Source organism: Toxorhynchites rutilus, chromosome 3 (genome assembly GCF_029784135.1).
Source record: "Toxorhynchites rutilus septentrionalis strain SRP chromosome 3, ASM2978413v1, whole genome shotgun sequence".
NCBI lineage: Eukaryota > Metazoa > Arthropoda > Insecta > Diptera > Culicidae > Toxorhynchites > Toxorhynchites rutilus.
In genome coordinates this window covers 60,502,440-60,527,735 of record NC_073746.1, presented here as the reverse complement: position 1 = coordinate 60,527,735, position 25,296 = coordinate 60,502,440, and the positions used below count along the sequence as shown (strand labels likewise).

At 39.2% G+C, this 25,296-nt stretch overlaps 5 protein-coding genes and 1 pseudogene across 5 annotated transcripts; 2 read left to right on the top strand and 4 right to left on the bottom strand.

Moving 5' to 3' along the window:
* Window positions 1–1,728: 1,728 nt before the first annotated feature.
* On the bottom strand, window positions 1,729–3,199 carry LOC129777905 (uncharacterized). Its single transcript, XM_055784480.1, has 3 exons — window positions 2,979–3,199; window positions 2,698–2,913; window positions 1,729–2,634 (listed from the first exon to the last, which is right to left on the bottom strand). The coding sequence occupies exons 1-3, from the start codon at window positions 3,070–3,072 to the stop codon at window positions 1,784–1,786; spliced, it is 1,161 nt and encodes a 386-aa protein (XP_055640455.1). The 5' UTR covers window positions 3,073–3,199; the 3' UTR covers window positions 1,729–1,783.
* A 3,127-nt stretch (window positions 3,200–6,326) lies between these two features.
* LOC129777805 (uncharacterized) lies at window positions 6,327–7,768 on the bottom strand. Its single transcript, XM_055784295.1, has 3 exons — window positions 7,565–7,768; window positions 7,287–7,502; window positions 6,327–7,230 (listed from the first exon to the last, which is right to left on the bottom strand). Exons 1-3 carry the CDS (start codon window positions 7,656–7,658, stop codon window positions 6,407–6,409), a joined length of 1,134 nt encoding a protein of 377 aa, XP_055640270.1. The 5' UTR covers window positions 7,659–7,768; the 3' UTR covers window positions 6,327–6,406.
* Window positions 7,769–8,219: 451 nt separating this feature from the next.
* On the bottom strand, window positions 8,220–9,848 carry LOC129777057 (cyclin-dependent kinase 9-like). The gene is made up of 2 exons (XM_055783112.1): window positions 9,574–9,848; window positions 8,220–9,508 (listed from the first exon to the last, which is right to left on the bottom strand). The coding sequence occupies exons 1-2, from the start codon at window positions 9,741–9,743 to the stop codon at window positions 8,476–8,478; spliced, it is 1,203 nt and encodes a 400-aa protein (XP_055639087.1). The 5' UTR covers window positions 9,744–9,848; the 3' UTR covers window positions 8,220–8,475.
* Window positions 9,849–11,681: 1,833 nt separating this feature from the next.
* LOC129773171 (H/ACA ribonucleoprotein complex subunit 2-like protein) lies at window positions 11,682–12,613 on the top strand (annotated as a pseudogene).
* A 111-nt stretch (window positions 12,614–12,724) lies between these two features.
* LOC129773170 (jerky protein homolog-like) lies at window positions 12,725–14,603 on the bottom strand. Its single transcript, XM_055776745.1, has 2 exons — window positions 13,430–14,603; window positions 12,725–13,371 (listed from the first exon to the last, which is right to left on the bottom strand). Exons 1-2 carry the CDS (start codon window positions 14,601–14,603, stop codon window positions 12,725–12,727), a joined length of 1,821 nt encoding a protein of 606 aa, XP_055632720.1.
* A 1,895-nt stretch (window positions 14,604–16,498) lies between these two features.
* LOC129776589 (cyclin-dependent kinase 9-like) lies at window positions 16,499–18,578 on the top strand. Its single transcript, XM_055782318.1, has 2 exons — window positions 16,499–16,780; window positions 16,846–18,578. The coding sequence occupies exons 1-2, from the start codon at window positions 16,611–16,613 to the stop codon at window positions 17,876–17,878; spliced, it is 1,203 nt and encodes a 400-aa protein (XP_055638293.1). The 5' UTR covers window positions 16,499–16,610; the 3' UTR covers window positions 17,879–18,578.
* Window positions 18,579–25,296: the final 6,718 nt, after the last annotated feature.

Below are 25,296 nucleotides of genomic sequence, written 5' to 3'. Positions count from 1 at the left end.
TTAAAATAAAGATAAATGGGATATAACAGAATCTTTTTTGGCACATCTAATAAAACAAGCATTAAGTTTTTGTTTACCAAGAGACAAAAAATATTAGAAATATGAAAACTTGAAGTTCTAGAACCTTATTATCTGACAACGACCTAGAAGGTCGTTATTCATTATTCTCTTGGAAAAAAAGACCCGAAAACACGCTACAACTGCATAAAATGTAAAAATATGTGTGTCTCGAGCATGCAGTTATTGTATGTTCTTATTCTTATACCAATGAACCCACAGTCGATCAATATGTTTTTATGTTGTTTTATGGCTCTTCATACTTTCATGAATCATATTTAGTTGCTTACTTTCGATTAATAAAACAAAAAAAGTCGAATTTCGTTATTTATGTTGGAGTATTAAAAAATTACTCCGTTTTGAGGTGGCTGAATTAGGTGACTATTAAAATTGAATGAAAATGAAGAAAACATATTTTCTAGAGTTAATTATATCCTCTTCTTCAAATAAATACCAATAAAGCCTAAAAAAAACACAGCAGCAATATTACAGAGCAATTCAACTTTCGGTCTGTGACACCGTGCGCGAGTTACGAGTTATGACTTTGCACGCGAGTACAGGAGGGTTAAGAAGAGATGACATTTGCAATTCCTACCCTAGTCTCACTCTAACCAGCGAGCCTACTTAAAAATTTTCAAATTGCCTTTTTAAAGGTTACGAGAAAGTTGGTGTTGATTTTGTAATTGCGTACGACGGTGTGCTTTTCTGAGAAGAGGATGGGCCGAACCAAATTCATCAAATTGCATAAATTCAGGGAAATAGGTTCCCTGTTTAACAAAAATGCTAAGACCAAGGGGAAAGTCACGTTTACACTGAGAGAAATAATTAGTAAATATAACGAATTTTTTGGTAAATACTACCAATCTATAGTCATTTTCGACCGTACTAATAAACACATATGTCAAGCAGAACCATGATTCGGAAGCCCAATATCGGCTACATTTCCTCGCCGAAAATGCACGTATCAGAATTATATCCTTATTATACCTCCGTATTGCCTTATGGGAACAATGAAAATGGTTAATACGCGCTTTTCTCACCAGTTTTCAGATATGACAATATCCAAGCTTACTAATGTTATCGAGTAAAATATACTAATCTCTGGTAGGGATGCGGGTTTGTTGACAATATGTACAAAAAATTTGTACATTCTACTAATTTTGCATTACCAAATGTATTTAGTAGTTTTCGACCGAGGATTTTTCTAAGGGTAGCGACGAAACGTCACAAAACCCTGCGAGTAATTCAGAAGCAAGAAAATAGGGTGCCATTCGAATGGAAGTCGACAGATATCGATCAATAGTCTCCCGACCGATCCCATCAAAAGACAATTGCTATGGAGAATCATGGTCAACCACAGATTCCTCGGAAAGTCGATCAAAGTTTTTCAAACAACGATAAACTGTTTACAATGTAGAATGCCGATATCGGGCGATGTGTCGAAATCGTTGAGATTTCACATAACACATCATAAAGATATAAACTTCTATGCTTGGCGCTGGAAAATTTCTAAATTTTCAACACGCATGCCGGAAACCGGATATTATAATTATTATTGAAGCCGTTTAATCGCACATGGTCTCATTAACGGGGCGGCGGGGAGAACAGAGCGTTATAGTAAAATTGTTATCAATTACGTTGACTATGATAAAATAAGCTCTCAAATGATAATTGTAAATTGAAGCGTCGCATTTACTGCTAAGAAAACCTTTATTTTTTCCATTATTCATACGTCGAATTGCATCATCTGCTTATCCTTTTCCAGTTTCCGTTTTCGCTTTGCGTATTTCGTGTCGTTAAAATTATTCAACGCCCTCCGGAATTCTTTTTCTATATTATCCCGCGATGAATTATGGAACTTATCACATCCGCAGGATATTAACAGCTCAACGAGATGTAGTTTGCATGCGGGATTTGAAGCCGGCATAGATGGTAGACTGTTGGATGGCTTTCCCGTCCATGTATATTTGGAGGTGTTTTCGAAAAGGGAGTACGCATTTTTGCGCATATACTCGTATATGCTACTATCCGGGGCATCGTTGAAAAGATCTACCAGTTCATTCCGAATCTCGTCATCTGCCAGGGATAGCTCTTCGAGCCGGAACAAATAGTTGTCATCGGGAATTGGGAATACCACTGTACGCTTCCGCTCCCGTTTGATTGGGGCGGCCTGTGTTTCGTAAACAGACTCAGATATTTTAGTAGAATTTCTCATTTCTGTCCGAAGGTCGTTGATGTTGTACTTCAGAAGTTTCAAAGCCCCGTCGTGTTCATTCAACTTTGACAAAATCAGATCCATTTTCTTCTCGATTCGGCTCAACTGCTCAGTGGAGGAGCTGACCATATTGTCTGATACAATCATGTCTTGTGAAACCTCATCGATTCCATCATCTTGACCCTCCTCCTCAACATCAAATTGTTCATCACCATCCGGATCTGGCTCCGGTTCAGGCTCTGGCTCAAGTCTTCGCGTTAATAACTGCTTGGGAGTTGACACCGCTCCAGGTGCTGCCACTCTCGTCCATTCCGTCTTTACTTTCGGCGTTACAACAATCGCTTTCTTTATCGGGGGAGACACTAGAATGTTAGAGCACAATTACATGAATAACAGTTACATCTCATCAAATTATAAATGTAAACCTTTCCCTGGCTCTAGTTTCCTGAGGTGAATTGGAGTAACAATCTCTCCAGGTTTTCGCACAATCGGAACTTTTTTCACCGGTATCTGCAGCTCATCACTTTTGTTTACAAAAGCTTTTACATTATTGCTTGGCATTACTGATGTAAGCTTCACAAATTGGCCTGTACCTTTTTTCAACTTTAATCCTCTCGGAAACTTCATTTCGACTCTCTTAACTGAAAAAAACAGTAGATTCTCGTTAAAATAAACAAGCAGATGATAATCAAGCATAGTTGTTTACAAATCGGCTTCTCCTCCTCGTCCACAAGGTACTCAGTCTCCTCGTAGCTTGCAACCTGTTCATCAACAATTACTTCCTCGAACATATCGTTCATCTTGAAATAATTGTACACGGAAGTGAAAAATTTACAAATTAACTATTTGAGAACAGCTTTTCCATCGACTTATTTTGAAAACGCGCGTCACCAGCCTGAAAATCAATTGAAGATGCCTAATGGTTGACGTTTGACGTTTATTTGCGGCGACAAGGATTGTTGTCAGTGATGCCAGATGTGAAGACATACCTTTTGATAGATGATATTCAACTTATTATAATTTTTGCATTTTATCGTAAAAAATTGACCACTGAGCGAAAATTTCGAATGTAAAACTAATTCTTTTTTTCGAAGTCATATTGTTAGTTTTTTTTTTAAATTTATCATTTTATTTCTTTGTACTGTTTACTCTACCAACGGCTTAAGTGCGATTCTCATACAATGTAACATAACGTCAACGTAACGTTAACAATTTTCCGACAAATCCTGTAGAGGTCGATAGTCAATCTTCAACAGCAAATCAATAGTACGCTAATATTTTTTTGCATTTATTAGAATGAACTTAAAATATCGAATAAAATGTAAAATGCATTATTTGCCAATATACATCGAAATAATAAACATATATAACTTATCAGACATTATTGAAAATATAATTATGTTTCTTTTTATTTTTGTTCAATATGATTGTAGAAGCAGTTGGACATCGTCCGTATTTTCGAGATGTGATGCGTTACGATGCGAAGCGATGAATTGGATTAAAGTGGTGCTATGACATACTGATCGCTTTAGGCTCAGACTACAGTAGAGCAACGTTGATAAACCACATCCTCCATTGTGAATACATAGAAAAATATATGAAATCATGTAAAACACATATTTCTACATTAAATATGATGCTTTTTAGGAAGATATATATCCATATATCCATTATTTTTATTTTTTTTATCCCATTTATTTATTTAAGGCTCATTAGCATTTTAGCTGTAACAGAGCCGAATTTTAATCGTGTACATGTCACATGGTTATCATATCTATAATTAGCACATTACACAGTTGCCATTCGCCAGTATTTCTTCTATACCATTACATATGGTACATTCACACAGTAGCCATTTAGGCGTAAGAGTATTCTTTCTATGCTTCCAATATCCAGTTGGACCACCGGTGACAGTTGATTGATCATTGTTGAGTTGTTTATAGAACAGCAGCCCGATGTGTCTTGCAGAGCAGAGCAGTCTTCGATCTTATTTCAACCGTGGATCGATCTCCATCGCTGATGATTGTTACGTGGACGTAGCTATTCTGTAACAACACAAAGATGGTCAATGAGGGCCCTGAGTTTTGAACTCACGATCGATCGCTTACTAATACTTATGACAGACATACAGCTGTACTAGCGTTGTGCTTCGAAAATTGTATGTCTGTCACCATGTACAGCGCTAGAACCATGCAAGCAACTCGGTACAATCGCTGTACCTGTACCGACCTATTTTACCGCTGTATATGGCTACAGTTGTACTGTGCGCAGCGCCACAAACGGTTAGTGGTGGGTAGCATGAACAAACTGAATCAAAACACTTGGCAAACACTCTTCTCATTGGCTTTTTTCTTGAGTTAATAACTCAGATTGGTAGCTTGTTTGTTGTGTTTGATAGTTCAGACGCTAAATAAAAAACTTTTTCATTGAAACATGTGGTGAAAATTGGTCGAATTTCTGATTGTCAGTTTGACATGCGGTGCAATGTACAACCAAAGAATGTCTGTCATGCTACGATGGTACCTGTACAACGCTGTACAAGTACAACGCTAGTACAGCTGTATGTCTGTCCCTGGTATAATCGAACGCGCAACCAATGTGGCTACGGAGACCCCCAAATATATCCATAATGAATTTACAGAAAATTAACAAAATCCTTTCACATTCAGGCAATTTTGCACGCTATTTATTAACACTAACGCGAGGTCCCTTGTAGCTTACCTGGTCACTGTCTAAGTTTATTGGGTCGGGATAAGGGTGCCAGGACTCTGATAACGGTTGATATCCAACCGTTTCTGAAATCTTCATATCAATTTCATTCCTTCAAGTAAGTAAAATTACTCTGACAATCGAACGGTTTCCTCCAACAGCAAAGTACACTTCTACTCAGGATATTCATTTGATACGGGGAATTTGATTTTCATTGATAATTTTGCCCCTGAAGATGTGTTTATATTTTTCGCCGCAGTAAAAGCGTCATTTTCTGCAGCAACAAAAAGATGTTTCTAATGTTGCTAATTTATATATTTCAACCTTACTAGTTCTGTAAAACATTATCCTTTCATTCAACTCTTACCATTATGAAAATTAAATTCATTACAAGTGTGAAACTACTTCTTCGAATCCACCATGTTTTCCTTTGCGTTTTGTCAATATTTGCTTCGTAATTAAACAAACTCAGCTTCGATGCTCCGAATCACCTCTAATGCGACACTTAGTGGTGCTTCAATATGTCGAATTAGAGGCAGTGTTCTGTATTTTGAAAATTTCGATGCATTCGAAAATAATATCCGAAGTAATCAAAAGCAAATCGATTTATGTAATTTTACGTTGGATTGCCGATGCTATCTGGTCGCTTGCAGGACAACTAGGAAATCGTGAACGGCTTATTGGTGACTTTTTCCGATCGATTTTTCAATTTTCGTGAATTCGAGCATTGTTTCCGGGTGAGAAGTGGCGTCAAAGTGCAGCGTATTTTGGGCCTGATCACGAACGTCACTTCACGGTGAAAACAAACTGAATTGTATACAGTTTGTCCATATCGTTTTCAACGTGAAATAACGTTCGTGATCAGGCCCTTTAATACCGATGCGAACAAGGTATTTTCCAGCGGTGAACTGAATGCTTCGGTGGAAAACTTGGGTGACAACTTGTTCCTCAACGGTTGCTGTCAACGGTGTCACCCCACTACACAATTCGATTCGGATTTTTTACTGCCATGTGCTTTGGACATTGTTTTTGAGAGCATTGAAAATGTTGTTTTGCTAAAAGATACTGAAAAACTATATGATATTCAGTAAGTTCAGTGTTTCAATGTCACTCCAGACAACGAGTAATCAACTGTACGTGTTCACTCTGAGAGTTAACTTGGAAATCTGCGCAAATTGGCATTCATTCATCGACCTTTATCAGTGCTGACACGTGTTTGTGGCCCTTCTGGAAGAAAGGTTGATTTCTAGGTCAATGGTAAACCTACATTTCAACGCCATTCAAATATTTTCTGCGTTCACCCTCCTTATTCTAAACGAATATTAAATAGTAAATCATCGTGATCTTTCTATTTAATCGCATTGACATTTATTTCTCTTCAAACTTATACTTGTACCCAGATTTCGAAATATTTTAACCGAAATTTCATAAAATTTCAATCTGCGACATAAGTTTACTCCTATCCAACCTTCGTTTCCTTGTTGCACTTCTCGTCTCGTTGAAGTTATGCAACGCTCGTCGGAATTCTTTCTCTATGTGATCTCGGGAAGAATTAGGAAACTTGTCGCATCCACATGAGATTAACAGCTCAATGAGATGTAATTTGCACGCCGCATTCGTAGGTGGCAAAGAGGGAAGTCTCCCGGTCCATGTATACTTCGAGGTGTTTTGGAAAAGGGCGTATGTATTTTTGCGCATATACTCGTAAATGCCGCTATCTGGGGCATCGTTATACAGGGTAACAATTTCTCTCTGGATTTCGTCGTCTGTGCTGGATAGCTCTTCTAGCCGAAGTAGATAGTTGTCGTCTGTTACGGGAAATGTTACTAGATTCTTCCTCCTTTTGGGTGGAGGAGACTGAGTGTCACGGACAGACTCTGATCGAAGATCGTTGACCCTTTTTTTCAGCAATTTCAATGATCCATCGTGACTGGTCAACTTTGACATAATTTGATTCATCTTCCCCAAAATAAGATCCATTTTCTTCTCGATGCGATTCAGTTGTTCCGTGGAAGGACCCACCACGTTGGCTGACACATTCAGGTCTTGTGAAACTTCATCGATTCCGTCATCATTGCTGTGTTCTAAGTCATACTGTCCATTTACCTCTGGGTCCGGTTCTGGTTGAGATCTTCGCGTTGAAAGTTGTTTAGAACTTGATTTTGCTGTAGGTGATTCCACTCCGACTCTTGTCGCTTCAAACTCCGCTTTCATTATCAACTCGGATGCTGGTTTCACAGAAGGGGACACTGAAAAAACGAAGTACTGTTACATCTAGAAATTAAATCAAACTACGTATACAAACCTTTCACCGGCTCTCGTGGTCTTAGGTGAACCGGAGTAACGATTTCTCCAGGTTTTCGCACGATCGGAACTTTCCTTGCCGGAATCGGCGGCTCATTGACTTTGATCCCAACAGATTTTCCATTTTTACCAGGTATTACAGGTTTTGGCTTCGCAATCTGTTCTCTGCATTTCCTTACAATTATTCCTTTTGGAAGTTTCACCTCAACTTTTTTAACTAAAAAACGAAAATACTCCGATTAATCGTCTAATAGCTAATTACCAATTCGCGCAGTCTACCGGTCTGCCTTTCCTCCTCGTCCACAAAATAATCCATTTCATCATAGTTCGGAGAGTGTTCATCTATAATCACTTCCTCAAACATATCAATCATTTGAAATTGAATCGTTTCAAGGTAAAAATAGTTAACTAATAAATAACATTATATGAAAACAAATTATTTATTGTTGAAAGGCGCGTTACCAAGAACGAGAACATCAATAACTGTGTTTGACGTTTATTGGCGTTGCCAAGGGCCGTATTCACCGTATCCACCAATTGATTACATTCGGGATACACTACGAGAAATAATTAGTATACATGGCCAATTTTTTGGTAAAGCTTGGTTTTTAACCCTTCACAATGAAGACAAATTCACGCGAATTTTTTTCGTCAACCAATCAGAACGAAATTCGTTCAGTTTCACATCAATGGAACGATGTAGGTAATACTCACGCTTGCTATAGGTTAATGAATAATTTTCCGAATTTCGTTGTAAGGACGATAGTTTGACAGATTTGCATGATTTCGTAATTCAATGTGAATGACTTTAGCGAAAACATTTCGCAAGAACCAATTTCGCACTTGAAGAAGTCAGCGATTGAAAATAAGTTAGGTGGTGTTGTATCGAGTTTTATTTGAATTTGACGCGTTTCAACGCATACTGTCAGATATATTTAGTATGTTTATAAATTCATTTATTTCTAATAACTAATGATAATCCAAGAGTAAGTTTACGAACCTATGTACCTAATATGTATGTTAATAAGACGTTAACTGTATTTTTTTTTTGGATTTCTGCTCAATATGGAGCAATAAGGTGCAGTCTAAATCTACACTTACTATTCTGTTTTAGATGGGTAGACTTTGTTCATTCCTCCTAAATATGTTATCAAAGAAAACTGAAATAGGATTATACAAACAGAATGTATTCAGTAAACACGATCCTGATAGCTATTATCCTGTGGCCGCGTTTGCATGGTGTTTACCATTTGCTGCTGATACTGCCTCATCTGACAGGCTCTTCTGGGGGGCGTTAAATACTCGAACATACTCTGCGTGTGTTGCGACAACATTTTGCTAAGATCACATGGCATCGGATCGGTCCAGAAGAAATCATGATTGAGCGCCGAGTCGGCATCGATGCGTTCCTTCGGATCCAAAATCAGTAACTTATCGAGCAGATCCACTCCATTGGAATCCTTCACGTACGGTCGCAAACGATCACGTACCTTCCGCTTTTGTTTAAGTGGCAGCTCCATCTTCTGATACAGCTCCAAATGCTCTACCCCGGGCCAAACCTCTGGAGTGAAGCTTCCACAAAGCTGGGAAATGAAAATTAGTTGCAGTTGCTCTGTAGAACCCTGCATGATTGGAGATCGGGTCCACATTTCAGCCATAATACAACCAGCGCCCCACATATCAACAGGCGGACCATAGTTTCGATCGCCAAGCAAAAGCTCAGGTGGCCGGTACCAGAGAGTAACAACACGATTCGTGTATCTATTCGCTTGCCCATTCTTGGTAATACTAAATGCTCGTGCTAATCCGAAATCTGCCAATTTGAGCACTCCATTTTTGGTGATCAGAACGTTAGCTGCCTTCATATCACGATGCAGAATCTTATTACTATGAATGTAGTACAATCCGTTCAGCAGCTGCTGCATAACTTTCTTGATTTCGCCTAAACTGAACTTCACATTAATATTCGAAAGCAAACCAGCCAAATCATGTTCACAGAAGTCGAACACTAGGTAGAACGTTGATCTGTACCGATTGTTCGCTGTTGCTTTAGTGCGACAGATCTCAATTAGATTGACAACATTCTCGTGTTTCAGCAGCTGCAAAATCCGAATCTCCCGAAGTGCCGTTATCGGGAAACCTTCCTTCTCATTATCCATCAAAACTTTCTTCATGGCGACAAACTTCTTGTTCGATTTCTTCTCTCGAGCCTTGAATACCTCCCTACAAAAGACGCATAAAACCACATTCAGGTTTGAAAACTTACGATTAGACAAACATCAACTCACCCAAAAGTTCCCTGACCGATTTTCGCCACTTTTTCATATTTGCTTGATTCGTCACAATACGGGAAGTCATAATCTTCGATGTACTTCTGCTTTTCCGTTAAACTGAGAACCGTACTTGAGGTGGACATTTGGACCCCGGAGGAATGCCAATCGCGTCCACTAGTGCTCATTTTCAGTCTAAACAGTCAAACCACGAATTAAATTGTAAAATGAACAGCAATCCACATAGCAACTTGTTTACTTTTGCATTGGCAGATTAACGTTTGTCACTTTCCTTTCATCCTCTTTTATCGAATTCCTTCATCTGGTTCGGGTACACAATAAAATTGTTTTGCAGATTCAAACACTACACTGGGGGAAAACATTAGTAAATGCAGCTACCAAATCATAAAGGGGACAATTCTAGGGAGGGTAGAGGGTACGAAAATGTCCACGCTTGTCCGAGGTGAGGAGAAAAGAAATTTAGATAATGTCCACGTGGACACGTTAAATGTCTTTTAAAATAAAACATTCATGTTATAGTCAAAATTTTATGAGATCTGCTCTGTATTTAAAATATTTTTGAAACTTTACGCCCACCCCACAGTACTCTGTATTCATCAATAAAAAGACTGATTTGCCTGAGAGTATCCACTTTTTTCCATATGCCTGAATTTCTTACCTGAAATGTGTATTCTGAAAGAAACGCACATGAACTGGAATTGATAAATTTATTCCAATCGATAATAGAGAACCACGAATTCCGTCTTCGACATCGATTTTTGCATATTGCAATCCAAAGTTGCAACATTCTCACAACCCGATAGAATTTGGCTCGATCAGATTAAAGAAAGCAACATTGTGCTAATTTCAGCTCCGACCGGATTCTGCAATAAGGGTTTATTTTACCAAAAATATTATATATAATTATATATAATTTCATAAATGCAACGAAAAAACATATTTGTAGCAAATTGTGAGAGGCAAATCATTCAAAATGATGTAGAGTTGAAAAAGACTTGGGCGTGTGAATAATACTCCGAAGCAGGTTTTCGATGACACTATCATTCGAGATGTCTAGGATACATCTTGTGCTCAAATTTATGTTTGTAAGGCAATTTACGCTCGCTCAAGTTAAAGGCAACTAAAGGCAAGGCAATTTCAAATTCTTAAAATTTGAATGAAAGTTATTACTAGCTGTTACTTGAATGCATAAAACACGTAGCACTGAACCCTACCTAATCATTTTTCTACATTTTTTCTGAAATTCCTATTCAAACTCATTATTATAAAACAAAGTTACTACCAGAAGGTTTTGGTTCCAGGTTTTTTCAATATATGCAGAATAACTTATTACTCTATTAAATAGAGAACACGTTTGATGCGAAGAAAATTATTTTCATTCATATTTCTATTTCAAAAGTTTATTCATTTCATCTGAAAATCAGATAAAAAATGGTCATTCGCGATTGCGGCGGTACAGTGTCGACATATATTGCCCTAGTACATGGGTGAAGCATATGGATACGATGTGGTGTCGACATCTGCAAATGTATTAAGTGGTAATGAATCAAACATAAGCTATTTACATTACTCTGAAAAAATAAGTTTTGAATTGTTAATACAGTAATTTACATTTAATGCGACATTTTTTTAATTGGACATACCTGTAATGCGACACATTTAATTGGACATGTTTACATCTAATTGGACAGAGAAAAATCCGCACTGACAGTGGTTAGTGTCGACGTCTGGTGGCAACTTTCGATTTGGGACAAAACTCGATAGTGTAATCTCTATCAGATTAGAAGGCACGAATCCAGTTTTCAAATGTTAAAATTTGAATGAAAATTTCTACATCATGTTATTTAATTACTTTAAACACGTATTTTTGACTCTTACGTAGCCGTTTGTCTATACATTTCTGATATTTTGACTGAAACTTTTCATTATATATAATATAAAATTATCTTCAAACACGATTTTCGTATGAGATTTTTTCACCACCTGTAAAAAAGTGTTTTTCATTTAAATAGAATACTAATTTGATACGGATAAGTTAATTTTTATTCATAATTTTTATTTTGAAAACATGCTCATTCCGCCTGAAAATTAATTACTATCTTTGACGTTCCCGAAATCGTGACACGAAGCTCAGTGCCGTCATCGCAAATATCAACAAACACAGCACAAACGAAAAACAGAATGTGAAAAACAAGTTAGAACCAGAAAAGAAAAACATCAAAATGGACTCAGATAACATTTTGATAAATCGTGGTGAGAGTGTTCTACAAGTGGCTGACGAAACGGGCTTTCCACCGTCGAGAATTTACGGAATCGAGAAGCAAGAAATAGCATTGAGGCATTGCAAGGCGTTGGCCAACAAAACTATCCACTGATTTCGAGATAGTAATGGGAAATATAAAGGTAAAGAAACCAGATGCCGAAATCGACACAACTATCGTTAAGGAAGGATACGATGTGAAACTTAAAAATACGAATGCAATCGCTCAGCCCATGGCGCCGAATGAATTAACCAAGAACATTCATAAACTTATCAAAAAAGGTTTAGATGGATATTTTAATGCTATTTCCGCGTGTTCTTATCTATATTAATTCATTGCAGCCTCAAAACACAAATCTTATTTATGTTATGGATTAAGGGATGTTCAAGTGCGTCCGCGGAATAATGAAACAGGGTAAGCAATGTGTATATTGTGTGTTGAAATGGGTGTTGCAATTTACAAAAAAGTCTAATAAAGTCATATATCTAATCGGAAGTCTCTAATTCGCATCTCAATTTTTACAGGATTGTTATTTTCGCTGCAGAAAAGTGGAAATCATGTGTCGCTTGCCAACTGTTTGTGAGAAACGCAATATCCCATATTGCTATACGCCGAGTCGGAAAGACTCGGGAGCAGCAATGGGTGTGAAACGAGGCACAGTTACAATGCTAATCCGAGAGCAGCCCGATTATCAAGAACAGTTCGATAAACTTAAAGTGAAAAATCAATGCCATCAACACGAATATATCATTGTGCGAGTTTTTACAACACGATAAATTTTTAAGAGTGTTTCAACCATTTTTCCAATCAAGACAACTTATGGTGTTACAATCAATTATTTTGTATTTTTGTTATCATGCCATATACCTAATTACAATTCACTATTGTTATTCGCCAAGAAGGCGAATAATTTCATTTTCATATTCGTTTTTCCATTTTTCGACTTCCACTAATTTATGGTCATCACCAACAGCAATAAGAACATTTTTAAGTACATCCATGATGCTGATAACCTTCTTATAATCATTGCGTTTTTCGGATTGACTGCTCCAAGAGTACATATAACCCGAAGAACTAAGATCACCCTCAGCACTTTCGTTAGCATCGCAATCTTGCTCTTCATGGTCGGCCTCGAAAAAGTCACCACCAGAGGCAATATACTGGGTCAATTGCTCGTCGGTATATATTTGCGCTACATCTATGTTGTCTGAGTTGCTTAGCCATTCTTGAACTTCTTCTTCGGTCAGTACGTAGTTTGGATCAACGAGTTGCACTACTTTAGAAAGCAACACGCGGGGATCACTTGTTGGTGATGAAATTGTGAAATCGTTGAACGAGTAATAGTTTTGATCTTGACTGACACTTAAGAGATTGCGCCAACAGTTAGCAATCGATTCTGGAGTTATAGTGGCCCACGCATCAGTCGCTAGTTGAATAGCGTCATAAAGGCTAAATGATTTGATAACTTCTGCGACTGGACAATCGCTGTCAGTTTCCAACAGAACACGGCGCAGAAAATTCGATTTGTAGATAACTAAAAAATAAAAATAATATTCACTATCTTGGACTCGAAAATGTAATGACATTGTTACCCTTAAAAGCATTGATGATGCCTTGATCCATAGGCTGCAGAATGCTTGTCACATTTGGAGGAAGGAAGATCACCTGAATTTCTGCGTCATCCACTTGAAACTTATCTTTACTGCAATGTGCGGTGCAATTATCTAAAATTAGAAGCGCTTTAGCCGGTCTATTCTGTGCAGCTGCCTTCCGTTTGATTTCAGGAACGAAGACGGAGTAGAACCAATCAGTAAACGTCGCACTAGTTTGCCACGCTTTCTTATTTGAAAAATAGTGTATCCCATCACACACGCCTTGCGTTTTAAAGCATCTAGGATTTGCTGCGCGGCCAAGCACTTGTAATGGTAATTTGTGGCTACCACTTGCATTGCTGCAAGGTGTAATTGTCAGTCGCTCCTTCAAAGACTTGCGTCCGGGTGCAGTTTTTTCGCTAAAACTAACCAATGACTTTGAAGGCAAGGCCTTTACAACTAATGCCGTCTCATCAGCGTTATAAATATCATCAGCACTATAGTTGTTTGAAGTTATAATCTCCGTCAATTTATTCTTAAACGGTTCAACCGCAGCAATATCCGCGTCAAGTTTCTCTCCAGAGACAGTTAACGTTCTGATCCCGTTTCTAGCTTTGAAGCTACGTAACCAACCATAACTTGCTCTAAATCGACAATCGGGCGTCGTGCACGATGTTTCGTGGAGAAGCTTGCATTTTTCACATAAGAGTGCATCTGATATCGGTATGTGTTTCTGACGTTTTCCGTAGAACCACAATAAGACGGCTTCATTCAGCAATACATGCGTCGGAAGTCTTATCCGTTTGCGAAACTGGATCGTTTTGTTGGCCATCGTCTTGCAGTGCCGCAGTGCTATTTCTTGCTTCTTGATTCCGTAAACCGTCGACCATGGAGGGCCTGTTTCGTCAGCCACTTGTAGAACAGTCTTACCACAATTTAGCAGGTCCAAGACTATGTTCTTATCTTTGATGGTGAGGACATTATACTTTCGTCTCTTGTATTTCACTGGACGGTTATGTTTATCGGGCTTGCTGTTAGCTTCACTGGCAGTGATTTGTTCTAAAGCAATAGAACAGCTCGAATGAATGTTGGCCGATAGTACATCTTCTAAATGTTCATCTAAATATTCTGCTTGCATGTATTCTTCACCAATGTCTACGAAAGTTGAGTCCATTTTGCTGTTTTTCTTTTCTAGTTCTAACTTGTTTTTCACATTCTGTTTTTCGTTTCTGCTGTGTTTGTTGATATTCGCGTTGACGGCACTGAGCTTCGTTTCACGATTTTGGGAGCGTCAAAGATAGTAATTAATTTTCAGGCGGAATGGACACGTTTTCAACATTAAATTAATGAATAAAAATTAACTTATCCGTATCGAATTTGTATTCTTTTGAGATGAAATACACTTTTTTTTACAGGTGGTGAAAAAATCTCGAACGAAAATTGTGTTAGAAGACAATTTCATATTATATATAATGAAAAGTTTCAGTCAAAATATCAGAAATGTATAGACAAACGGTTAAATAAGAGTCAAAAATACGTGTTTAAAGTAATTAAATAACATGATGTAGAAATTTTCATTCAAATTTTAACATTTGAAAACTGGATTCGTGCCTTCTAATCTGATAGAGATTACACTATCTAGTTCGGGACCCGAATTGAAAGTCGCCACCAGAAGTCGACACTGACCACTGTCAGCGCGAATGTCCAATTACAAGTCACAATCTCCTCTAATGCGACACTGAGTGGTGCCTCGGCATGTCTCATTAAATGTAAATTACTGTAGATCATTACACTCATAGGAAACATTGGTATATATAACGATTTTTGTGGTAAATACTACCAATAATTAGTACATTTTTGCAATATGAATTATGCGTACATATTACGCGATAACAATGGTAAACAAATCTCAAATCGGCCAGAATAACCCAGTCTAAGCCGTTGATCCAACGTTGTTAAACCAACGTTGGATATACCCTAAACATATTATGTTAACCCAACCTATATGCATTATTTTGTAATTATTGTGCTATTGTATGCATCTTTATTCATTTAATTATTTAAAATATGATATGACCAACACTCATGAATTAAAAGTCAGTACTTCTGGTGCTCCCTTGGCCGAGTGGTTAGCGTCATAACTAACATGCCGGGTGTTCGGGTTCGATTCCCGTTCTGGTCGGGGGAATTTTTCGTCAAAGAAATTTCCTCCGACTTGCACTGTGATCACGCGTATTCTAGAGCTTGCCACTCAAAATGCATTCAAGGCGTGTTATTTGGCATAGAAATCTCAACTAAGTACTAATAAAAATGACGCAAGTAGTACTACGTTGAGACGGCGCAGTTCCTCTAGGAACGTTAGTGCCATTGAAGAAGAAGAAGATTTACTAAACTTTATCTCCAGTGTAGTCATACACAACGGGGAAACAGGTCGGTACAGATACAGCGATTGTACCGAGTTGCTTGCATGGTTCTAGCGCTGTACATGGTGACAGTATGCTAGTACCGTTGTATGTCTGTCATAAGTATAATAAGTGTATAATAAAATAGGATGGTCCGACCGCTTATGGCCAAGGCAATGAACATAGAAGCAGGGGAAAACTGTAATCCCCAAGAAAGACTGTTTACACCTCCGGATAGGACAAGGAAAAATAAATAGTTTTTTGGCCTGATGAGCAGGCGCCGGGTAATATTTTTCCTTCTCTCCCTTAGTTTGGTACCTGTAGTCCTAGGTAAAGAGAATTCTTAAAAAGGGGAATTCTTGCCCCTACTTATAATATACCCTAGCGATGAGGAACATGTATATATAATGGACAAAATTGAAATAAAGACAAGTAGTATTAAAACATTGGAACTCACGCGAAAGCGTTTAATTTCTTTTTTTATTAAATAAATTTTCACCCGCCGTTTTAGAGACATCTCAACATTCTGTTCAATTTTTAGAGTGTAAACCAACTCTGAATTTTCTCACTGTTTACATTTTCTTACGACAAATCGTTGCCACTTTTTTTTTCTCAAGTTCTACTTCTCTTCTCTGGTTTTATCGAGTACCCGAACCAGATGGGGAAATTCAATGAAAGGAAAGTGACAAACGTCAAACTGCCAATGCAAATGTAAACGAGTTGTGTGAATTGCTGTTCATTTTGCAATCAATTTGGTGGTTATTGTTTGGACTGTGAAAATGAGCACTAGTGGACGCGATGGGCATTCCTCCGGGGTCCAAATGTCCACCTCAAGTACGGTTCTCAGTTTAACGGAAAAGCAGAAGTACATCGAAGATTATGACTTCCCGTATTGTGACGAATCAAGCAAATATGAAAAAGTGGCGAAAATCGGTCAGGGAACTTTTGGGTGAGTTGATGTTTGTCTAATCGTAAGTTTTCAAACCTGAATGTGGTTTTATGCGTCTTTTGTAGGGAAGTATTCAAGGCTCGAGAAAAGAAATCGAACAAGAAGTTTGTCGCCATGAAGAAAGTTTTGATGGATAATGAGAAGGAAGGTTTCCCGATAACGGCACTTCGGGAGATTCGGATTTTGCAGCTGCTGAAACACGAGAATGTTGTCAATCTAATTGAGATCTGTCGCACTAAGGCAACAGCGAATAATCGGTACAGATCCACGTTCTACCTGGTGTTCGATTTCTGTGAACATGACTTGGCTGGCTTGCTTTCGAATATTAATGTGAAGTTCAGCTTAGGCGAAATCAAAAAAGTTATGCAGCAGCTGCTGAACGGACTGTACTACATTCATAGTAATAAGATTCTGCATCGTGATATGAAGGCAGCTAACGTTCTGATCACAAAAAATGGAGTACTCAAACTGGCAGATTTCGGATTGGCACGAGCGTTTAGTATTACCAAGAATGGACAAGCGAATAGATACACGAATCGTGTTGTTACTCTTTGGTACCGGCCACCTGAGCTTTTGCTTGGCGATCGAAACTATGGTCCACCTGTTGATATGTGGGGCGCTGGTTGTATTATGGCTGAAATGTGGACCCGATCTCCAATCATGCAGGGTTCTACAGAGCAACAGCAGCTACTTTTCATTTCCCAGCTTTGTGGAAGCTTTACTTCAGAGGTTTGGCCCGGAGTAGAGCATTTGGAGCTGTATCAAAAGATGGAGCTGCCACAAAAACATAAGCGGAAGGTACGTGATCGTCTGCGACCGTATGTGAAGGACTCCAACGGAGTGGATCTGCTCGATAAGCTACTGATTTTGGACCCGAAGGAACGCATCGATGCCGACTCGGCGCTCAATCATGATTTCTTCTGGACCGATCCGATGCCATGTGATCTTAGCAAAATGTTGTCGCAACACACGCAGAGTATGTTCGAGTATTTAACGCCCCCCAGAAGAGCCTGTCAGATGCGGCAGTATCAGCAGCAAATGGTAAACACCATGCAAACGCGGCCACAGGATAATAGCTATCAGGATCGTGTTTACTGAATACATTCTGTTTGTGTAATCCAACTTCAGTTTTCTTTGATAACATATTTAGGGGAAATGAACAAAGTCTACCCATTTAAAACAGAACAGTAAGTGTAGATTTAGCTGGTGCTAACTGCATCTTATTGCTCTATATTGAGCAGAAATCCAAAAAAAATACAGTTAACGTCTTATTAACATACATATTAGGTACATTGGTTCGTAAAGTTACTCTTGGATTATCATTAGTTATTAGAAATAAATGAATTTATAAACATACTAAATGTACCCGAAAGTGCGCGTTGACACGCGTCAAATTCAAATAAAATTCGATATAACACCTTATTTTCAATCGCTGACTAATAGATGGTCGGTAGTTATTGTAGTCTGTACACTCCGTATTTGCTCTCCGTGGTTGATATGAACCAGTGAGCTTGCACAAAAATTGTAATGGGTTGTATCTAGGACACGACCGCAGTTTTCGACGTAGAACTGCGGAATTATATTATTCAATCCACTTAATAATATAAGTAGACTGGAAAGAGTCGAGTAGAGTCGCAAGACTTTCTCCTTCTCACTCAGATGTCGATCAAAGAGTATGAACTCTTTTGCTCCTATATTCCGCTTGAGATGTGATCGAACCCCACTACATGAAACAGTAAGGTTACCCTGCTGGAATTCGGAAGTATACTTTCATGAAATATACGTTTATCTAAATAAATGCAGTGTATATCTATATTCCAAAGTTCTGGATACTCTTCCATATCCGCACTAGCACAAAACATTCTCGTATGCTGCTCTTCTTTGTCGTAGCACACCTCGATACAGAGGATTTCCTCTCCTTGTATCGAGCTGTGTGTGTGTGTGTGTGTGTGTGGGCCTCCTCCGAACATGATCAAATTCCCAGATTTAGACTTCCGGTCCCGCTGGTCTCCTGCCCAATCCGTGTCAGTGTATAGCGACAAGCCATCGCTGTTGGATCCCAGTGCCAGCTTGAGGTGACTGCTTGTTGCTAGATATAGCAGCACTCGCTTAGCTTCATTCCAGTCTTGTTGGTTGGGGCAACTGGATTTCTGCGTCAGGATCGTCGTGCTTACTGCAATATCCGGACGAGTGTGCAGTGTCACGTAAAGCAATCCTCCAATAAGGCTAATGAATTGGTGGTTATTCGGTAGCTGGTCATACTCCTCCTCCTTCAGCTGCAAATAGCCTGGATCGATGGGAACCTTCGACGGTTTGGCATTTTCCAAACTGAACCTCTTGACTAGCTTGTTGATGTAAGCCTGTTGGTTCAATTTAAAGCCATTCTGTCCATGTTCTACCTCCATACCCAAGAAATGATGAAGATCTCCCAGGTTGGTAACGGCGAACTGTTGCTCTAGGTATCCCAAGATGGAGCGGAACTCTTCCTCTGACTGCTCTACGATGACCATATCATCCACGTAGATTAGGATGTACGTGAATGCTCGTCCTTTCTTCCGGATGTATAGGCATGGATCTGCCTTCGACTGGATAAACCCTATGGCCTTGAAGAAAGAATCCACCTTCTTGTTCCATACTCGCGCTGACTGTTTGAGGCCGTATAGGCTCCTCCTCAAGCGGCATACGGTACCCTCATTTCCGGTATAGAAACCATCGGGTTGGCGAATATAGATGACTTCATCCAGCTTTCCGTTAAGATACGCCGTCTTGACATCCACGTGCAGATTCTTCCGGGCTTCCGGGCACAGTCAGATTCTTCCGGGCAGCGACGGTTAGCAACGTCAAGTGCTGGAGGTCGTCCATTCAGACATATGCCTCTATATGCGAAGTTTGACTCCATTTGCTTGATTAGTTCTCGAGTTGTTCAGCTACCTCCCCCTCCCTTCTCTTAAGAGAGGGGAAAGGAGTGTCAAACCACCATAGAAACATTTATTGCACCCTAAAACCTCCACATGCCAAATTTGGTTTCGTTTGCTGGATTAATTCTCGAGTAATGCAGAAATTTGTGTTCCATTTGTATGGCAGCCCCCCCTCTGAGAGGGGGGGTGAAGTGTCTAACCACCATAGAAACATTTATTACCCCCTAAAACTTTTCTATGTCTAATTGGGTTTATTTGCTTGATTAATTCTCGAGTAATGCAGAACTTTGTGTTTCATTTGTATGACAGCCCCCCCTAAGAGAGGGGGAGGATTACCTAACCACAATAGAATCATTTATTGCACCCTAAAACCTCCACATGCCAAATTTGGTTTCGTTTGCTGGATTAATTCTCGAGTAATGTAAAAATTTGTGTTTCATTTGTATGGCAGCAACCCCTCAGAGAGGGGTCGCGAACTATCATAAAAAATTTCCACGACCCCTATATTCCAATTTTCATGTCGATTGGTTCAGTAGTTTCCAAGAATCAGACAGAAAGACAGAAAAATTCATTTTTATATATATAGATTTACGGCCACTGACATGCGAAATGCGTTCCAAATGTCTTGTCCTAACAGTGAAATGCCGGTCCAGCCCGAAGTTTAGCATGGTGTTAGGTTTGGATGAGACGTTGGTCCACTGTAGCTTGCAAGAATTGTCGGCCGCTAGTTTCAAGTTTGTGGTACTTTTCCACGTATTTAAATATACGGTGTTCGTGCGAACACGACCATTTTTCCGTGAGTTTCTAGAAGTTCCTCAGCTGTTTGAAGTTATTCTGTTTAATGCCTCGAAGCGAGTGTATGCCAATAAGCTGCTCAATTTGCTTTTTTTTGAACGACTGTTGAAAAAGTGAGTTAACATAACGAAACTTATTAATTACTGAAATTCGTAGGTATCGTTTATTTCGTGAAAATTGTGTGCAAGTCAATGGCAGCTCGCTAACGCTCTGTCGGACCTAACAAAAGGATCGTTTCCTATGTTCCTAACTAACCGGGCAATCGGTGCACCACAATTTGTTTGCGGCCAACTCGGATTGCGTCTCTTCGGTGGCTTGAGACCGCCTCGGTTCCTTAGGCCGAGGACATAGTAAAGGCGACGCGATGTGGGCGCGAGCGCGGGATCGTTTGCGGGAAAGCTCCGCCCGGACCTGACATAGTAAATGCGATGCGAACGCGATTTCAATGCGGCGAAACTGTGTGTGGAGTGTTTTGCCGCGAGTGAACGCAAGTGGTGGTTACCAAACGATTTTCATAAATATCTACACAATCGAACTCATCGAACGCAAATAAAGATTGAGTTGTTAAATTATTACTTTCGTTTTGTTCGATGAATTATATAACTTTATTCTAATTTACATAATACATTTAATGAAAACATTACGTTAAGGGCTTTTTTACTATGTTCACAGATAAAAACGATCTCACAATTCAACTGTTTACAAAATGAAGACATATTATCATATCTGGCATCCATGTGCTGGGTTTTAAGGCCCATTTATACGTTGCTAGTAGCTGACTTGACAATGAGCAGCTACTGACCCGGTGGACTCGCTTGATAATTGGTTGACTCGCCCAAGGCGCCTAGAAGTATATACTAAGGTGGGCCAACTTGCTAAAACCACTCTTCAGCCATATTGGAAGTCTACTGTGTTTTGTTTGTAAACAAAACACAATACGCTATTGCCGAAGCTCGTTTGTGATCAGTCTGTCTCTTTCACGCTACAAGGAAATAATTCCCCTTCTACTTTCTTCCGTGCTGTTTTCATATACCGCTCCTCTAACCAACTTAGTGACGAAACGGCCTCACCTAGTACCATAGACCCGTTTTGGACTCGCCTTGTCCGTTCACACAGTGTGAGCTGCTGGCGAGAAACTAGATACTACGGCACGGGTTTACCAGGGATGCCAGGCGATTTTTCAAATGTCCATCAAATAGTCAGAAACAGCAATCAGGTCCGAATTTGTCAAATGATTGGTTCTATATTAGAGATTCTCAAGAAAACTCTCAAAAAGAAAGCGTGCCCCGCCAGCGTGCAAAACGAAATAACAATGACTTCGTTTAGAAACTATGAGGGTTTTATTTGTTTTTTCAATAATTTTCAAGTCTATAAATATCTCCGCATATTTTCAAATATCTTAAATATAGAGACATTTCTTTACATTTGGCATCCCTGATTCGAACTTCAATATTTGTATTTGTTCCTCCTTTTCTTTGCATCCAATTCCTGGCCCGAATCCTTTTTTCTTTCTGCTTTTTCGGATAGTACCTTCGGTTCAAAGAAATTCAGCACGAAGTATGTATTTTTAAACACGATCAGCGTGTGTTCCGCTATAAAATTGTGTGATGATACATTCAACTGAAAACCTAAGATGAAAACTGCCAATAAAGAAGTCGATTTCGGACCAATCATTTGACAAATTCGGACCTGATTGCTGTTTCTGACTATTTGATGGACATTTGAAAAATCGCCTGGCATCCCTGGTAAACCCGTGCCGTAGTATTTAGTTTCTCGCCAGCAGTCACACTGTGTGAACGGACAAGGCGAGTCAGCCGATTCCACCGGGTCAGTAGCTGCTCATTGTCAAGTCAGCTACTAGCAACGTATAAATGGGCCTTAACTGACTAGACCGACTCGTATGCTTACTCGCACCGTCTGAACCCGGCTTCATACATATGGAATGGAGTGGAATGAAACATCAAAAAACGCGCGATCTGAAGCGATCAGTATGTTATAGCACTAGAGATGGGCAAAATGGTTCACCTTAATGGATTGTTCAGTGACCAACCGTTCACTTAAGTGAACTAATTCTTTTGAGCAGTTCACTCACTCTTTCGTACATTAGAGGGATATGCCTAAGCATGTATAAAAAAGTGTGAGATGTTATGTAGGACTATTCTTTTCATTCATAAAATGCGGTTTGTTAGCAATAATTATATGTCCGAATTTTGTTAAAAATATCTTAGCCGTGATTCATTATTTTCAGTACAAACTAGCGTTGCGTTGCTTTTCTTCAATAATTTGCAATAACTGCTATAGCAAAACTGTACCAAAACGCGAAAGACTTTCTCGAAATCATCGAGCACAATCTGATATAATATAAAAACAATTTCATATCAGCGACACAAATTTTTATTTACTGTTGAAAAATACTGTTTGAATCGTTTCGCTTTCAACTGTATTTTTGTTGTGAGGTAGATTTGCATATCTTACTGAAATATTTACCCTCAACTTAAAAATATGAAATTAAAAATTTATTTGATAAATAATCGAAAGTCCAATTTAAGAACCATCGTATCCTGAAATATTGCGTTTTATTATGAAAACGACAATACCGACATCTTATTTTTGTTATTTCATGGGGCTATCGTTTGTTTCCATTCGTTAATTTGAGGACTATTTCCCTTGCAGCAGCATTCGTCTATCACTCGTTCGCTCGCCTTCCTCTTATACACCGATCACCATACACAGTTCGTTATGAACTGTACGCACAGTTCAGCCAGCGGTCAGTTCGTTCTGAACTGTATACACAGTTCCGCCAGCGGTCATCGTAAACAGTTCGTTCTAAACTGCATACAGAGTTCATCGTTCACAGTACAGTTCGTTCTGAACTGAACTGTATACACAGTTCAGCCAGCGGTCTTCGTATACAGTTTGTTTTGAGCTGGGTAAGCAGTTCATGTGAACTGTTGCCCGGTAAAAAAGAACGACCGTTCGTTCACTCTTTTTGGTGAACAAGTTCTTTTGAACAGTTCATGAAAGGTTTCCCCATCTCTACATAGCACGCGATGAGCTCCAATTCATCGCTCCACATCACATCGCACCGCACCGCGTTCACTATGTCCTCAGCTCTATTCTCGTTAGATGAGGATTTCGTCCTCATTCCATTGACTTCAGAATACATTTCTCGCTTAACTTTTGAAAAGGTCCTATGTAACAAAAGTAAACAAATCGAGTTAATGGATGCACGCTCTTAGTTTTCAATCATTGAATGCATTACAAAAACAATCGTTCATGTATCTATCTTCTTCATCTTTTTATCGCTGATACAAAAAATATCCAATGTACAAATTCGGATTTTAAGCACTCGGCTGTTACTTCGGACGCCACTTTCCTCCGACGCTCGGAACGTCCGAAGTAACAAAACAGTCAAAACAACACAAAGTCGTACTTCGGTCGTTTTGGGTTTTTGTTTCTTACAGGCGTTGTTAGCGATTTCAGTGCAATTCAACGAGTGATAACAATAATAATATGTCTTTAGAACGAAATGCTGATATTTGAATTGCTGTTTAGTAGTTAGTTTCAGATTCGCATCGTGTAACGTAATATGTCCAATGTGCAAACGCGGCAGTCAAAACGTCCAATGTAACATTTTTCCTTCCTAGGCTTCAAATTTTAGCTCAAATCATTGAACAACAGTTACGATTGGTTTTTCAGAGTTATTCTTGACTGCTAGTGGTGAAAATAGCGATAGAGATTGATACCTTTCAATACAATTCGCAGATTAATGTTCGGGTCTTCAACGTCGTTTTTCTCGAGTTGACGAAAATGTTACATTGGACCTTTTCAAAAGTTACGCGAGATTTCATTATAAAAATGATAAAAATTGCGCTTTTTCTGTGGCTTTAAGCGTGGAAACACACTAGACGGCTCTACCGCGCGATTTTCGCAATGACAAGTCGCAGCAGGAGCTTGATGTAGAACACACTCAGCGGCTTTCGGCGGTTTTACAATCTGCCATTATTTTATTTTTATAGACGCATGCAAGACGAGTCTATGGTACAAGGTACAACTGTTTGGTCAGTAAGCGGATTAGAGGGGCGGTATATGAAAACAGAATGATGGGAAACGGAAGAGGGGATATTTACTTGAGCGAGAGAGAGAGAGAAGTTGATCACAGACGTCTGAAATATTGCATTTCTCGACAGTTTGGATGGAATTCGAGTATTCGCAGCTACATGACCGCAGAGTGGTTTTTATGTATTGGCTCACCTGAGAGTACATTTATTAATGCCTTGCTTTATTTACACCTTTCAAAAGCGCATAAACACTAATACTCTCACAAAACCGTTGCGGTGCATCATCTCCATCGAGCCACCGCAGCGAATGAGGAACCGTACAACAGTGATTTTGGAACCGTACACACCCGCCCCGCCTTGTGTGTTTTATATCATTTACATTCCATTATCGAGGCCCGGCGGCGGTCTGTCATTGCGAAATCCGCGCGGGAGAGCCGTCCAGTGTGTTCTTACGCTAATACGTGTGTACCGAATATTCTCTGTTTCTGATTAGTACACCCAAAGGCAGTTCTCCTTTTAAGTGCGATTCACAAACAACATCCACGTCACGTTCACGCCATGTCACGTCACGTTACGTCAATTATTCCCCCATGCAATTTTTATCAAAACATTCACATACACCGGCAACGGAACCTTCGACTTGCCGTTGATGGTGTATGTGAATGCTTCCATAAGAATTCTTGCGTAACTTTTGAAAAGGTCCTATGTAACAAATGTAAACAAATCGAGTTAATAGATGCAC